The sequence below is a fragment of the Dermacentor silvarum genome, chromosome 8 (assembly GCF_013339745.2).
Source record: "Dermacentor silvarum isolate Dsil-2018 chromosome 8, BIME_Dsil_1.4, whole genome shotgun sequence".
Classification (NCBI taxonomy): domain Eukaryota; kingdom Metazoa; phylum Arthropoda; class Arachnida; order Ixodida; family Ixodidae; genus Dermacentor; species Dermacentor silvarum.
The window spans coordinates 33474340-33492039 of record NC_051161.1 but is presented as its reverse complement, the minus strand read 5'-3'; the positions used below and the strand labels follow the sequence as shown (position 1 = coordinate 33492039).

The 17700-nt window shown below is 41.0% G+C and overlaps 1 protein-coding gene across 1 annotated transcript in view; it reads left to right on the top strand.

Moving 5' to 3' along the window:
* The window catches only part of LOC119460997 (acylamino-acid-releasing enzyme-like), a 36979-nt gene extending 22022 nt beyond the window's left edge, over window positions 1-14957 (top strand). Inside the window, 14 exon segments of the mRNA XM_037722165.2 lie at window positions 284-384; window positions 1840-1891; window positions 1972-2060; window positions 3933-3992; window positions 3994-4054; window positions 4797-4868; window positions 8406-8486; window positions 9376-9464; window positions 9635-9745; window positions 10847-10895; window positions 11032-11059; window positions 12220-12328; window positions 13783-13889; window positions 14514-14957. Coding sequence (XP_037578093.1) covers window positions 284-384; window positions 1840-1891; window positions 1972-2060; window positions 3933-3992; window positions 3994-4054; window positions 4797-4868; window positions 8406-8486; window positions 9376-9464; window positions 9635-9745; window positions 10847-10895; window positions 11032-11059; window positions 12220-12328; window positions 13783-13889; window positions 14514-14613 — 1109 coding nt within the window. The 3' untranslated portion in view covers window positions 14614-14957.
* The last annotated feature ends 2743 nt before the right edge of the window (window positions 14958-17700 follow it).

Sequence of the window (17700 nt, the reverse complement as noted above, 5' to 3'; positions counted from 1 at the left end):
TGATGCATATTTAAATTATGCAGTACTTCGTAAATGTCTCTTTTCCCTTCTACTGCGTTTAGCTGCAATAGCCAGGTTGTTTTGGCTTTAACCAAGAAAGTGACCAGTGTGAAATAATCAAGAGCCTCACTTAAATCAAGTGCTTTTAATATCAATTGGTAGTCGACAAATCAGGATCTTATAGCTGTTTGAATAACCAGAATTATAAATCATCCATGTCTTTATTGTTGTAAGTTGAAATTGGAATTGAAGATTTATTCTTGCTGACTAAACTTCTATGTAGGCAACGAGTTCCCTGGCCTGTACCTGAATGCACTCCCACAGAATTGCTTCATTGGTGATGGCAACACTGTGGTGCTTTCCACTTGCTGGCACAGCAAATGGGCAAGTGCCTTGAACATATTTTTTGTTGAAGTTATGTGTTGCTATTTTACTTTTTGCCAGTATTTGTTTTCACCAAATTATCACAGTTACGAAGCTGCTCGGCGAAAAACGTGCCTACATTACGAGAAATTTCTTTAATGTTGTCAGCTTTTCACAACACAAGAGACGTGTCTGGTCAGATTGTTCATAGTGAAATATGCCCCCCTTTCCACTTTCCCCTCCTCCCAGAGCCGCCTTCCGGTCTAGTGGGAGCGCACGGCCGCAGGAAAGCTTGGCCGCTGCACCTGTCCGTATAATTGTTATTGCCTTTCCATAAGTGTCCATATAAGTGCTATCGCAATAAAACAAAGCACAGAACAGAAAGAAGCTTGGTAGCGAACGTCGAAGTAGTTAGGCCTAGCGTTGTCCCAGTGGTGGCTACGGCTGCCAGCGTATCTGCATGTGAGAGCGCCGGTTTGAGGAGACGAAATAATCGAAATCACGGTCGTGGTTATGATTAATGCTGTTTCGGACCTACAGTCATGGCAAAAAGTCCGGAAAATCGGTCGGCGAAGGATTTTTGCGTCCGAAATTTCAGACATTTTTGCACATTGACTCTATAGGGTACATGGCGGTGCCGCGAAGGCGTCCGAATTATCGGGCATGTCCGCAAAATGGGGCGTCCGGAAAACGGTCGTTGACTGTATATGTAAAGTTGCCTCGATTAAATTTTTCAGTTGCAAGTAGGTGGTTGTCCTGCGGTTCCACCATCTGTAGTATATTTTGTTGCGCTAAAGAGTCCACATGATGAATCTCACTTTGACCTAACTGTTGGGTTGCGTCAATGCCATCTACTTAGCTATGATTTCATTGCATTGAGAATGTTAACAAGAGAAAGAGGGTTCACAGAAAGATGGAAGCTTGGTGATGAGCAGTGGGCAAACAAGGGACCAACATTTCCATAAAAGCCAGAGCTCCAGCCTGAGGATACTCTTGTTTGCCCACTGTTTAAATTAAAGAAAGTGTGCAGACTGGCACTCTTGCGGAAACCATTCTGACAGGAAATGCTCGTTTCTATTTATGGTGCTTGTGTTTATTCTAATGTCTCCCTGCAGACTAGCTTTACAGGTTCAAACTAAAGTAGTACGTAAGCATCATCCAAACAAACATAGGTGTCGAGGAAGCTCTTATGATTTTGAAGGTAAAGCACTTGGCTCGTACCCCAAGATTCGTCAAACGTAATCTAAAAGAATGGGATTTTTTTTTGTTCTGGTGTCTCTCTTGTGATATTTTGCCAGCCTTGCGCACTGCTTAAAACAAGGCGAAAAAAGTCCACAGTAGCTATCGCCATAGTCCCTGCTATCGCTTTAGAAAATTGTGTTGTTACAACTACAGACGGTTGATACAAGTGCAGTTGAGATAGTATTCTGTTGCAGTTAGATGTCTCTCCTGATGTTTGTTTTATTTCACATTTAGGAGGTTATCAGCATCAACCTCACTTACGGCAGTATCACAAAGCTCAGCAAAGGTAGGGGCCGCTGATTCTCTTGTCTGTAACTTGCGATTTCTTGGGCTATGTATTTGAAAGCTCTGTTCTATCGTATGCAGATGAAACGGTTGGCTGCTGGCAAGTTCTGACTGTGAAGGAAAACTTCATCGTTGCTTGTCTCTCTGCTCTCAACTCTACGCCTCATGTGGTGAGTTGTACACTCCATTAGATTAATTAGAAAGATGACATTGTTATTTTATGTGTTCCCTTTTCATTGCTTAATTGTTCCATGCGATCGTACTTGCATGGCAGTGGCTGAGCGAGAAATTTTTTTCAAGGGTTGTTGTGCCTTGCTGCTATGCAGGCGAATTGTCCCTTCCTCTATTATCAAAACAAGGCGAGCAGGAGAGGCATACGAAAGTTTCGGGTAGTGTTTGGACTTCATGACAGCCACTTGTTGCCCTTGTAGCACAGTCAGCGATGCAAAATGTAATGACTGAAATTTAGGGGTGGCTGAAGAGATCTAATTGCAATGTGAATTAAGCTCTTTTTTTTTTTTTAGAACTTAAAAAAAAGAAAAAGACAGCATCTATTTCGTGATACATAAACTATTGTGGTCACGTAACTTGTTACCTGACATTATGACAGGTGGTGTAAGTAGAGCCCAGTGTAAGTCCTACAATACGCAAACTGCAGTCGCAGTGCTAATCACATTGCAAAAAGAGGCAGCACCTGATGAAAAGCTTACAGTCATTACAATTGAACTGTCAGTACTGCCAATACCGTCGAACATTGATATAACGAAGTAAATAGTATAAGATCTTTCTTGCTGATATCAGCATGTAACAAATATATGCTTGTAACAGATACGGCATACTATAAAAAACATATTTTTGTGTTAGATGCAACTTAGTTATAACGACGTTTGACTGCATTGTGTTTGATAACTGTGCTTGCCTGGTTCTGCTGGCATGGGCCAAACAAAGAACTGCACACCCACTGAGAAAAACTCAGCACATTCACCTTTTGGAACATTCCATCTACCTCCTTCCTTCTGTTAGTTGCCACAGGCAACTAAAAAAATCACAGAATTACGTTATTGCAATGGGCATTCTGCACATGGGGTTATATACATTCAGGCCTCACTATAGGTGCTTGAATTTATTCACTTTTCAGTAACTGTGTGTAATAGTAAACGAAATTCATTACCTGATACCACCAGAAAAATTGTTTAGTATGTGCTGTGTTTTAATAGCCATGCAACTGTATTTCTTAACACTTTGGGTGTCTGGCATTTTTCCAAAGTGCAACACATCCAATTTCTGTCTAACACATTAGTAGGCCCTAAATTCAAGTGCTATTTATTGGCTATAGGTTGCTGAACAGTTTACGAACTTCTTGATCTGTAAATGTAAGCAAAAATTAAGGCATGCTAACACTTATTTTCATTGGGATAATTAGAGTTCCTCAGACAACATGGCCTCTTTGTCACTATCCCTTAGAGACCCCTCGTAATTAATATCGAAGTTCTCTGAATCGTAGTTCATTAGAAGTTCTTGAATTTCTGCATCGTTCAAAAAATATGTGGGCTTTTTGCACCAGTCAAGCGTGCCTGAAAACGAGAGTTGTGAGCAACACCGACAGTTAAGCTTTGTCATGCCATCTGTTGTAATATTAGTTTAACCAAATTCTGAGTAGATGGTGCGACTGGTCTGTTAACCTAAATGGACGTGCCTTTGGTCACAGTTTTAAGTACCACCAATCGTTGATCTGTGGCTGCCATCTGCTTCTAATTTGTTGCTAGAAACCAGTTCAACTTTCACTCATGAGATAGCCCACCATTTTTTATAACATAATGTAAAATCCAGCAGGAAGAACACTGTGAAATTTTTGTTCTGTGGAGGAACATTGAGAGCGTAAACAGAAGTCTGTGCCGATGATTTACGACACAACATTTATGAAAGGCAGTGGGCACAACTGTCAGCAACATTACTCTGTGCTTGGTGAAATGCCTTGATGTGAGCAATCTTTTCTTATTATTGAATTTGTAGGTTTAATGATGTTTAATTTTTCTGCTCAGGTTGTGGGTGCACTCACAGAAAATAATGACGTGAAAACATGGATACCCATTGAACCAGACTGACAACAAGGTGTCTGGTATCAGCTGGTACATCCTGCAGTTCTCACCGCCAGATGAGACGAGTGAGCTACACACCATGCTTATCTTTATCCTTGAATTGAAGATTGATCTAGGTTCTTCTGCACTGGGTAGTCATACTTTCTCGAACTATACATTGTGGTACCTTAGAACTTGAACTGTTCTAAGCAAGGCTCTTTTGCTGTGAATAGGTATTACCAGTATTACGAGTTCTTATTAAAGGCCCCTATAACGTTTTTGACATTGCTCGCATTCATTAATTTAGTAGTTTTGCCTTATCTTACTTTGATACCATAAATATTAAGTTCTGTCAGCATACTTTTGAGAGCGAATGCGCTACTGATGTGTTGGCTGTGCACTCAAAAGTCTAAGGTTGCCTAGTACAGCTGCTTAACTTATCTCAATCCAACCTACACTATTCTGCATGTTAACGACGTGCACTGTGGTATCTCCTACATTTTTTGAATTAACTCAAAGAGCTCGTTGTGAACACGTTGGTTGATACTTGATAAGCCAGTGTAGCATAAACAAGATGAGCACATTAAACTGACGACGGGACAGCATGGGTACAACCATCCCTTGCTGTGCTGTCTTCTGTTCTGGGTCCACCTTTTTCGTGCTATGTATCGTGACTTCCTCATTTATGTTCTGTTGGACTGTAGAACTGTAAGATTCCTGAAGTTAACGTGCATCTTTTGTGCTTTATAACTAAAACAACGTTTTGGCTGCAATGTTGAGTGACGCTGACAGCAGGCCATTATCATCTGTTTTGCGCTTTGAATGCAGATATGATTTTTGAAGCAACCCTAGTGACGCCAAAGAACGAGACTGACCTGCCCCTCATAGTGTGGCCCCACGGTACGTTTTTTTTTCATTCTTTGTTGTTCCAGCTAGCAGTGTACTTGTTGCGTTAGTTTGAGAAACAGAAACACTTGCCAGAATTTTCTGTTTGGTCAGAAGCTAGCTGCAGGATGGAAAGCGAAATGTTACAGTGCCGACGGAAACTGGTCCACCATCAAAATTGGCCAGCTCATATGCACTTCAACAACAAAGGATGTGATGACAGACAATTCTGTGAGGACAAACTTCTTGTCAGACAAACAGCTTTTCGTGATCCCATGATTATTAAACTAAACGAAAACCTGCAGCACTTCAATGGAACACTAAAGCGGTATTCACACGGGGTAGCTCACGATGTAGAAGGGAGCATGATGCCATGAACTGTTGCACTGTTTTGAGCTGCTTCACTGTTCACACGGGCTGTGCAGAGATTAAGAAACATCAATGTTTGCGGATGGTTTTAGCAACTTAGACTCTCAACACTGAGTAGGTAGGCTGTGTTGAGTGAAATGAAAAACAGTGTTTGCTTTGTTTCTTAGTTTCGATGTGTCGTGTCAGCAGGTGTTTGTGCCACTGAAAAACAGTTGCTGCGAAGCGAGCAAGATCTTTAAACACCCACAATGGCAGTGGCAATTTGATTGCTGTGATAGGCTGCTAGACTAGATAGCAAGATCCCTGCTATCTCTCCCGAAAAGAGGGAATGTTTTGTACTGGCCCAGCAAAACGTCTTTCATCCCCTGGCGATGTATTTGTCAGCTCCTTGGCCCTGAAAAGGTGTGCCATTTTCAACATGTGATGCGCACTCCCCGCTACAAAGAGAAGGTTTTCTCCCCGTTGTGAACGCTGCTTTAAGAGCAACACTAAAAATCAGTTTAGGCTGGTAAAAAATACATTAAAAATAGCACACTACATATTTGAATACATTTAGCAGAAAACGGTTGATTATTAATGCAAAAAATGAAGGTCAGCTTTCCCCTAAACTTCGTGCCGGTACATCAATGCAGTGTCACAAATTTCAAAGTATTTTCTCTTTTTTGGTCTACTTTGGTGTAGAGAAAGCTTTCAATGCTTATTAGAATGCAATGTAGTACTAATTCTTGAGCAATAAATTTTAATTTTAATTAATAATATAGTATTTAAATGTTATGGACATCTTGATTCCCCATCTTACATATTTAATTAAAGTAACATTGCCACCCTTGAGGCTCGAAGAAAGGTAGCATGGCTAAAATTTAGTTTCTGCATCTCGAAATGCGATTTACAGTTTATCCTTCACCCTATCTCCAGCCACTATCATTTAGACCAACTAGGCATCATCACCCCAACAAGATAACTGCAATTTTAACGGGATAGCATTAAGAGCCCTATGTCGCAGAAAATTCGGCGTCGTTGGTGGCGTAAGCATCGGTGTCCGTGGCATCTGTGGCGGAGAAATTCATCCCGAACCACCGCAACCACACAAGCCCTCCGCGTGGTGCATTAGTGAACAAAATTTTAATTTCTCAAAGTAAAATCTGTCAGAAAAATCGTAAAGTATGACTTAACTACAACCTACAGACATAGCGTCAGATTGTAATTTGAATGTACGAGTAAAAAACCTGATAAGCAGCCAGGGATCTTTGAATGCTATCGCGTTCCACTCTTAAAGGCGAAGCTTAGCGTCCTTCAATTCTGATGGTGCTCGGCTCAAGCAAGCAATGCTCATCCAATTTCGGACACGCACGCGCCTCTGGGCAACAGCAAACACTTAATAAAGTAATAAAAAAAAGGCCCTAGAGCCTTCACATTTTGATACAAGACAGCTTATATTGCTCCTGTAAAGATGTCTTCCCAGCAATGCAGTTGTGTTTAAAAGTGCAGCCGACTTTAAAGGGGCCATGAACCACCCCTTATGCTTGGTGAAATAACATAGTCAGCGGGTAGCATACGCTGCTGTGAACATCTCAGCCAAGTTTTGCTGTCGTCCGCGGTGCGTCGAGTTAGCAAGCGGAGCGCGACATTACCTTCCTCTCAAACGCTCTAATTTCAACAGAAGCACGATCCTCACTCTCTTCTGTGTGCTTTATTACGCAATAAAGCACATTCTAATACGCGGCTGCTATTGGTCGCTGCGGTCGGCTACACCACAGCCGCCGCGGGGTGTCGCCATGAGTCCACTGGCTGTTCGCTGTGGACGTTTAGCACGTTATAGGCACCAAAATCGGAAGTCGTCTGCATTAACTTGCTGTGAACAATCGCGTTTGGCTTACGTTTAGCACGCCATAGGCACCAAAATCGGAAGTACTGGCGTCTACGTTAACATCTAAAGTAAATTTGAACTGCGCGCCATGGGGACATTTCGAAGGCGGAGCGTTGTGGCTCCGCCCCACTCCGCCGTAGCCTTCGCAGTGCAAGGTATTGAGGAGGGAAGGGGAGCAAAGCAGAGGCCGTGTTTGATTGCCAATGACTACGCTTCATTGAAGTACGTTTTGCGGCGAAGTATTTCTGAAATTGCCTATTTTTACTCCAAATGTATTTTTCCACTTCGATAAAAAGTGGTTCAGGGTCCCTTTAAGGGGATCGGTGCAAGTTTGGTCTTTGTAAGTTGGCTTTCCCATGTTGTATGTTGCAGTAAAGCCTACTCATAACGAAAAATGCAATGCGAACGGGACCCGATAACGCTATCACGTTCCACTCTTAATGGCGAAGCCTAATCATCCTCCAATTTTTGCATGCACAAATCACTTCAAGTTTTTTGTTTTTACCCCCAGAACAATTACTGAATGGAACACCCTTTGTGTTGATTTATTCATGTCCGATAATGTACCACTTGCAATGGAAAAATTGTGCTTGTTGCGAACATTTCTTTTTGTGCTTGTGTGCCTGTGCGTAAAACGATTAATCATGCCCATGCTCTTGCTGTGTTAAGTTTGGTACGGCTTGATTATTTGTGAGTTTTCTTACACTGCTCATATTTTCTTCTTTCCGCAAAAAGAAGCACTTTGCTTCTAATGCAATGTACAGAGTCCCTTGCATTGTACACTATTTTTTTTTTTCTTTTTCTTCTTCCCCTTGAGATGTCATGTATTAGACATCACAACTGTATAAACAATAATCCATGCCTGCTTTGGCCACACGTTGACCTGCAGTATTCTGTAAGCAAATGGAAAAAAAATAATAATAAAGAAGTACCTGAGCAGCCATTGTCAAAGTCCACAATGTCATGGCAGGTTGGTGCAGAAACTTCAGGATGGCGTTGTCTCTTTCGTTTTTGTGTCTTTTCTGGCTTGCCAAGCCTTCTTCTTAGGAGCAGCCATTTTGGTATCGCATAAGTGTAACTAATACAGCTTAACTTAATGGTTTTTTTTTTAGTGTCCTTTTATATTAACTGACCTATTACAACTCTAGTCAATAAATGCTGCTCCACTGAGACGGAGGATACCTTGCAAACGGAGTCTTTTACTGGAGTTGCTTTGTATCTTTTATAGACCTGTGATTGTTTAATTCATGGGTTTAAACTAATGGGAGCTCTGGCATGTTCTCACATTTCTCCCAACATCTTGTTATATAATTTAGGTGGCCCTCACAGCTCCTTTCATGCTGGCTTCCAGCTCTACCCGATCCTCTTCGTCAAGTGTGGATTTGCTGTGCTCCTTGGTAAGAAACCTAAGTCAGTATAAAAAATGAATGCATGTCGTGATCAAATGGCATCTGTAAGCATTGTATCCTCATGGCTTGCATACCTCTAGCGTAGACGACCTCGTGTAAGGATTATGGTTTTGATTTGTTCGAAAAGCTTTTGCCCTCTTGCATCGGTCAATATTGCTCAAACGGTCTGGCTTGGCCAACTTAAATGGCTGCGAAACTAAGGGGAGAAGAGTATTATCAAACGGGAAGGAGATATCGATAATTTTCTCTGGCTGCTTTGTGTAAACGTCACGTGTAGTACTGGGAACGTAAATAACCTGCACGTTGGAATAAATAACTCTCCTTAAGTGGACACTTTAGGCTTGAGTTCTCCCTATTCAAATACGCGTGGTAAGCAGATGTGTTCATTGTCATGCAACTGCTTAATCGCTGTGGTGGCTCAACGGATGTGGCGCTTTGATGCTGAACATCAATCAATCAATCAGTGAATCAATTCCAGGCCATGGCCACATTCAATTAGGGCTGGAATGCAAAAACACTTGTGCACTTAGGCTTAGGTGTACTAAAAAAAAAAGAAAAAGAAAACGGGTGGTCGTAATTAACCTGAAGACCTCAATTACAGCGTCCCTTATGATCATTATGTTGCTCTGGGATGTTCACCTCCATAATTTCATTTTAGAACAGTAAGCAAAACTTTTGCAACTATGTATTATAGGTTTTTGTTATATAGTGACACTCATTAGGTTTAAACTCCCATCATTGCATGGATTTCATTTACTGAAATGCTATTGCTCACCCAAAGATAAAATGGTGGTAAATGGTGGACATTTGGCCACAAGGCTTGCCATCTCAATGGGATGATGGTAACGGCTTCAATACCTTTCCTTCTCTTTTGCAGTGAATTACAGAGGATCCAAGGGATTTGGAGAGGACAATCTTCGATCGCTGTTGGGAAAGATTGGTCAGCAAGACGTATTTGATGTTCAGGTAACTTTGGACCACTCAGCTCCTTTCATCGTGCGACTAGTGACATGAAATCTAAGTCTTCATGATTACAAGTGGCAGCACTTTCGTTAAGTGCTCAGAAACTGTTTGTGTACATCATTGAGTAAAAGTTTCCTGGAATCATAAGCATCACATGCTTTCTTTTCATACAGTGTGCAGCTGAAGTAGCAGCTCAGCGAGACGAGATCAATCCAGACAAGATGATCATATTTGGCGGTTCTCATGGAGGCTTCTTGGCATGCCATGCTATTGGCCAGTTCCCGGTATGCATCACAGTGGGCTTTCACTTTTCTCTGTACAATTGACTTTCATTTATTCAAACTTCTAAGGACCATGAGGACCATGACCACATTTGAATTATGCGAATTAGACTAAAACAAGATTTAAAAAAAAGAATAATGAGTTATAACATGCACCGTTGAACACGCACAGCCACTTTCAAACAGATAAATAATTTTAGTGGTTATACAAATCTATGAATGACCTGGTTGTTTTCACGGTGACCTTCTGTGGTGCGATTTTAATTGGCTCCCCGAATATTGGCACCCCAAACATCAACCAGCAGCCTGGATGTCAAATGTAGGCATATTTCGCTTATTCATGCCATATGAACGTCCTCTGCTCAGCCATATTGTGTTTACTTATTTCGCCCCTGGGAAGTAGAAAAGTTCGACTTTAATCTCTTTGATGTGAATGCACTTCGCTAATTCAAAACTATGTTTATGTTGCCTTCCCCAAAAATTTTTTGTAACAGTTCCTGCAATCATGTTCTATCCCACTGCATTTCATCAATGTACCACTACTACTGCAATGAGAGCCTTTCCCCCCCATGTGGGAGCATATATAACGACAGTTACACCTTAATTGCATGGTGCTTGCATAAGCAGTTTGCATAGGTTACAAATTTGCATGCACGTCAGTGTTGCACCCTGCTGTATGCCACCTGGAGCACAGACTTTGACAAGCCATTATTCAAAATGGCTTGTCTGTGCTCCTGACATCATGTAATGGTGTTGAAAATAATTGAATTGAACTACGATACTTATCCGAGTTAAGCAGCTTCAAGATGCATTGGAAGCAAGATCAGCCAACAAGATTTTTTAAGTTTCTTTGAACTACCAGAGTTTCAAATTATGCTAGTTCGAATCATCACGATTGTAGTGTAGTCTTGCATAGCATATTCAACATGTATGCAACATTGTGGCTAGCACTGCCACAATCACATGCTGTGTCTTTTTCCCAAAGAGTAGCCAGACACTCAATAACCTCAGGCTAAACAATAACAACTGCTTACTGAAAAGTTGCCCCATACATTGAACTCTAAATGTTGGCATCTAACACTGCACTCTTCATTTTCTTTGCAGAGCTTTTATAGGGCATGTGCAGTTCGAAATCCTGTCGTGGACCTTTCATGTAAGTTCTGGATCAACCTGGTGTTGTGAAACTGAAACCCATTAACTTGACTTTGCACTCGTTTTCTCGCATCCTTTTGTATATGTGTGTGCGTGCATGTGTGTTGCATTTCCTAATGTCTTTATTTCTATTACAGCCATGGATGCAACTGACATTCCCGACTGGTGAGTGGATTTTGTAGTGGTCTTTCATAAACCTAGGCAATAGATTTTTGCAAGCATCAACTAGTTACACCGTTGTGTGTAGCAAGCATTGCAGATTGACCGTCATCGGAGCGCTCTTTTTGGACCTGATTTAACGACTAGCTCTGTTATGACAGGTTTAATTCTACTGCAAACTCATCTTATCATACATTTTGTATGATAAGATAAATACATTTTGTACTAGTACATCTTTCCCATTGATTTGATTCTGCGGAAACCAAGAAACATTTGCCCATTTAGACTGTTTTTTGATCAGCAAACAGTTTTCAGATTTCGAATAGCACCACATGCTGTGACAAGCTTTTTCATGAGAACATAAACTGTTAAGAGAGAGAGGGGAAAGATAGTAAGATAAATATGCAGAGCTCCGTGCATTATTTTTACCTGCAAATGCAAAGGTGGCCATTGAAGGGCAGAGTTTCGTAAGGCAGGAAATTGTAGCAATGGGAAATAGTCAAACATTGATATAAAGAACACGGATATAATGAAGTAAATATGAAATTCAGGAAATAATTTTTTCATTGATATCAGTGCGTATATTTATAATAATTATTAGTTATAACGAAGCTATTTCCGTGTCACATGCGACCTTGTTATGACGATATTTGACTGCAGTAGACAATTAGTGTCCCCATAGAGTTCCTTTCAAAAATTACTAAAAAGAACTTTGGCGCTAGTGTCTGTGGGAGCTGCACGCATGGTAGTTTTTCCTGCATGGGAATAATGGTTAGTAGTGCATGGATTTGCCCAAACTCTGTCCTTCTGGCTTCACACGGCTCTGTGACTTCGCAAATTGTTCATTTTCAATAATATATTGCAATTTGCAATAATTTTGCATGTGCGCAGAGTCTCATCACCTTCTTTGTTTATAATTGTAGGATTGCTTAAAAATTTAGGCTGATACTTCAAGCACAGCAAATAAAGCCAGAAGGACGTTCGAAGCCAGAAGCGCGAAGATCAGACAAATCCATGCACTACTCATCATTCCTACAGTAGCTGAACAATTGCAGCACCAGAATTCGCTCCAGTAATCCTAGTGGAAAACTACTAGGAGTAGAATCCTAGTGGTAATCCTAGTAGATCAGCAGTATCTCTTTACATGTTGTTGACAACATTTGTAGGCGTTGCGTCGAGAGTGGCGTGATTCCGGACTACTCGCCAACTTGTGTGCCGGAGCCGAAGCAGCTGGAGCACATGTGGAACAAGTCGCCCATGAAGTTTGTCAAAAATGTAAGCACTGTTCTGGCAATTTTTGGAGAGCTCTTGCAGGTATGACACCAGGACATTGTGCCTTGACGTCACCACGACCAATCCAGTTAGGTTCACTGTGGAACAAAGTCCCATTCCCTATCTGTTTTCCAGCGCGATCTGTGCCCATATTTAGTATTTGAGAATTTCTTGATATTATCGCTCTGCCTCATTTTACACCGCCCTGCAACTATACCATGCTTCTCTCCTCAGTCAGGTTGGGTATCCACTGTTACTTGAATTCATAAAGGTCCACTCTAACAAGCTGTCATATGCACAACACATTTTGTGCACATGTGTGTGTCTTTAAATCCAATTCTGGCTGGAATACTATCACCAACTAGCTTTGAGATGCGATTCACACCACTTTCAGTCTTTTACACCACTTCTAAACGACATGTGCAATCTGTTCCATTCCTGATACTTTTATTTATGCCTAGGTGATAGATGTGCTCAGTATTGGCTGCATTAGCTTCAGTGTATTTTTTCATTCCTCGTACATAAAAATCGATTAATCACTCAATGCGCATAGCATTCTTTGTATGCTGCCTCAAAAACAAGGACAGAACAGGCAATGCATTAATAGCGTGCTTTATGACACAAAGCGTTCACCAACTAGTGTGAAGGCAGTTTGTCAGCTTATCAAGTGAGCAGGGAAAGTTCTTGGCTTCAGTAAAACTATTTCATAAAACAAATCTTTTTGATAGAACAAGTAAGAGAACACGATGTGAGAGTGCAAGAGAACACAATGTGACTTGACTCGTTGGGACACTTAATATCACACTGGTCTAGCGGTAAATTAAATGAATATCTCATCATTTTTACCAAGCTGAAACAAATTTCTAAACATTTTAAATCCAACTTCTGCATTTGCACTGTTTGTCTGGTCTTTTTTTGCTTAGCACGAGCCATGGTACTTCTCTTTGATTTTACTTTTGTAGTTTGCGCTGTTCAGTCATTCATACTTGGACAAGTTGCCTGTGAACTTGTTCATTGGCATCTAATCTTATCTGAACTCTGTCATTCCATATGTCCGCGATCTTTCTGCTGGGTGGTACAGTTCCTGCAAAATGTTTCTTTACAATGAAACAGCTAGCCCGCAATGATTTATGCTGAGGAAAAGCTCTTGTTAGGTTGCAATGTGTGTTTACCTAATTTAAGCTATGTTATTCAGTAATTAAGATGTTTTAAGGACAGATGGTGCCAAAAACGTTATTGCCTTGTTGTTCACACGTGGCAGCTGGCTAGGTTGTCACAATTTCACATTGCATAACATGACATCACACCAGTCTTTGCATCACATTGGCTAGACTACAGTCGTGAAGTGTTGCCATTATTATGCCTAAGTAGCTGTCTAGTCTATCTGAACAGGCATTCTGCTACACCCTATGGCCAGGGAGAAGCTTACTCGTACATGACAAATACTTTGTCAACAGGTGCATGTTCCAACCTTGGTCATCCTCGGCAAGAATGACCTTCGGGTGCCAGTGACACAAGGCATGAAGTTCTACAAAACGCTTCTTGCCCAGGGAGTCAGTTCGCAGTAAGTGTTCACGCTTGTGTGCCAGTATATAACACACCACAATAGGTTGTGTCATGATATTCCTATGATCCCTGGGCTAATGACGTGCACTTACAGGAATGTTTGAAGGAGAACAGTTATTTTCTTAGAATGCTATGCACTCAGTCAATGAATTTGAATTGCAATAAGGCATAATCTGCAAACATTCATTCATTTATGAAGAACATTTCTTTATACTGTGTTTGATGTTTCCTAAGCTTTGAAGCGAGAGTAATTGACAGGTGGCAGAAAATCGCAAAGTAGGCATGTAAAAAATCATGAGGCATTCGAAATTGGCCATATTAACATGCTTTCTTGCGAGGTTTTCTGTTAGAGTAAACAAACAGTTTAGGCAACGGCCAGTTTTGACTGAAGCAATGAATAAGGTTGCTCTTCAATGATCCAGCATGATTATTGTACTCTATGTTGGGCTATTTTTCTTTGATTAGTGAACTTTTCAACCATGCACTAATTTCCCGGTGTTCAAATGTTCAATCCATTCTTTCATTACGTTGTGCTCCTTTGAGGAAAATAGAACTGTAACGTAGTTTATTAATTGCGTCACCACCTTGTCATCAATTTTCTTTTCCTTTTTTTTCCTTTCAGGATGTACATGTATGACGACAACCATGCATTGTCCAAAGTCAATGTAGAAGCAGACATGTTTGTGAACACTGTCCTTTGGTTCAAGAAATTCATCAACTAAGTTGGATGCAGCAGCGAAAAGTGCCTGTAGAGACAAGCGTGTACCTTGCTGCATCACACAACAAAAATAATTTTTGTAAATTCATTTTCATTGCCAGAACATATGCACATAGAGTTTTGTGAAGCCATGCCAAGTTTTTTTTTATAAGTTCAGCCAGTGCAATGTTCATGCGCGGCCACTCGTTGAAGTGCACGAGGTGCGAGCCGCCACGTTGCCTGAAACCGGTGTGAGGCGCCTAGTTCTCTGTGCCACCGCAGTAGCGCTTCGTGGCTTCGCGTTTACATTTTATTGACGCGAGAGTTATGCTTTGTTTCTAAAATATAAAATAAAATCTCAACGCTGCCTGCAAGAATATCATTATAGTATCCAGGAGTCGGTATTGGACCCCTAATGGGCTCACATAGGCCCGAAAGGCGCACCTCTGCTGCGCTGGTTTCGAGCCTTCTAAAGAATTACGTGCAGCACCATCTTCTGGTGGGAGAAACACAGGTGGTGCTTGCTTGCACATGCAGCAGTGTGGCTTTCCATGTTGTATTCTTAATTCTTTTTTCTATTTACTATTTCTTTTTTCTTGCACTACAAGTGTATGCAAGTAGTGACTGCAGCCACTGCATGGTGTAGAAGATGGAAGTATTATGCATAAACTTCATTCCTGAGGCCATTAATCACCATAACAAGAAACGCTTAATTGGTAAGAGATGCAGAAAGACACTTGGTTCAAACCAACTAGGAAACGGGCGACACGCCACCAGATGACATTGTGCACTAAGAGATGAGACAGAGCCATTGCCACACGGAATACAAGTTGTGGGAAAAGACTTCAGAAAAGGATAATTTTTAACCACTTGTAGCTCTTTTAATACAGTGCACTATGATAAAATGTTTATGCATGGGTGCAGCACAAACTCACATCAACAGAAAATTTATATGAAAGCTTGTTTCACTTGCAGCACAAGCCTGTTTGACCTCCTATAAGCAAAACCTGAAGTGACCGATTTTCACTTTGCAACACTACTTGCACACAATGATAGATGCTGTAATGCAGTGCTCTGGATTAATTTCAACTGCACAATGTCTTTTAATGGGTGCTGTAATGTGTACACACGGGCATTTCTGCCTCAGAATATGGTGCGCATGACCGAGTATTGAGCTGGAGACATGCTTTGCTGTGGAATACCATAGCTTTTGTGTAAGTGCACTGAATTACTATAGTCTGATGTAGCTTCAAATGCAACAGAGGAACCAGGAAAAATTATACAAAAAGTGAAAAGCTTGTTAGCCAGCCACTTTACTGGTCTGAGTAGAATTTACTGGCAAACAAATCATTGTACTCTCTATTGTTTTCGGCACTTCATTTCTTTCAAGAATGTTCCTTCTTGTATCAAATAATGGCTAATGAGCCTGCTGGGACCAGGTGGAAACCTAGTGCATTGTTGGTTCAACTATTGTACGACAGCTCCTATGGTTTTTAACATGGGTACTTTGCACTGAATTGCTGCAACTGCTTAAAACTTGCAGTACGCTGCTGTTTTATCACAAGCCTGGGCTTACTATTCCCCCAGAAGCAGAAGATTGATCAAAAGTTATTTGCATGCAGAGCTATGGTGGTAAATCATGCTTGGATAAATGTTACCTTTATACAGTATACTTTCATTCCCTCAATTAAGAGCCAATTAGTTGTTTCGAACAAAGACAAAGGGAGGCTCCTTTTGCAGGTTGTGTGCTTACTAAAAAAGACGCAGTTTCACCTGAAAGGCGAAGCATTGATTGCAATAGAAAATTAGTGGACAGCTATAAGAAGTAAGAGTAGCAGTTTTATCAGCCGTATAAACTTGTAAACATAGGCACACTAACTAAATGAACAAGCATCGTGTCATGCGCACACAAGCAAACATGAACAAATCTCACTTGATGACCGCGGAAACCCGCTGTCAAAACCATAGGCCCCAGAGCCCCCTCCGACGATGCCGCAGCCTGCCCCCCCCCCCCCCCCCCCCTTCCTCCTAAAGTGTCGTTACAAGAGTGCTGTTACCCACACCATATAAGGTTTCTTTTGAGTTGCCTCTACCATATAATTATAGGCCGTGCGAACGTGCACGGCCTTCAATTCATACTTTCGCTTAATTTCTGCAAATCCTAACAATAGGAGGACAAGCGCATTAGAAGCACCAGCGGCGGCTACCTCATCCATATTTTTTCATTTCAATTTTTTTTTGAATTTCCACTGTGAATACCATGCACAGACACAATATGTTTAAATATATACACAGCATAAAGTTTATTATATTTTTTTATAAAAGGAGGTAGCCAGCTAACAATTATTTCGAATGGTATGAATAGCAAAAGGAGGCAGCGAACTAACAATTATTTCTAATGGCATGGATAGTCTACACCTAGGGAATGAATATGTTGTTGTATGTTCACCTTGCTTCAAATAGCTTTGCGTGCTTTTTTTGACCCCTGAAAAAAAAAACAAATCCAGAGTTCAGTGACCCCTTCGGCAGTCATTTATTAACGGCATGTGAAATGCTGTTAATAAGTGTCTCAGTATAGCTTCTCCTTCCAGTAGGCAATACTAATAATTCACGATTAAAAAAAGGTTTTCTTATAATTTACAACATTTATTAGGGATGAAAACATCGCACTTGCATGCTTGAGTCATAAATTTATATAATTCACTTAGTAACTAAAATGAGGCCAAGCTGGATTCACTCGAAATCATAATCAATAGAAGTTATGTGCAGCAGTGTTTATACTCTGACTCACTGGGGAGAAAAAATTTTTAAAATCCGGGAGATGCCAGTCTCTTGGTGAGGAGACTCTGGCTCTGAAATTGAACTATCCCCTACTGTGAGGTCTTGAGTGGGCCCTGGACTGAAGGCTCCACCCACCATGGGGATCCATCCCTCTCCGTGCCCCGTCAGAATAAAGTTTTGTCTCTCTCTCTCTCTCTCTGTGAATACTCATATAAGGCCATCACTTCAGTGAACAATTGTTCGAGGTCACATGAAGTTTCAAGTGCAACTATTATTAAAGGTAATATACAGGGTGTCCCAACCATCATGCACCAAGATTTAAAAATATGCA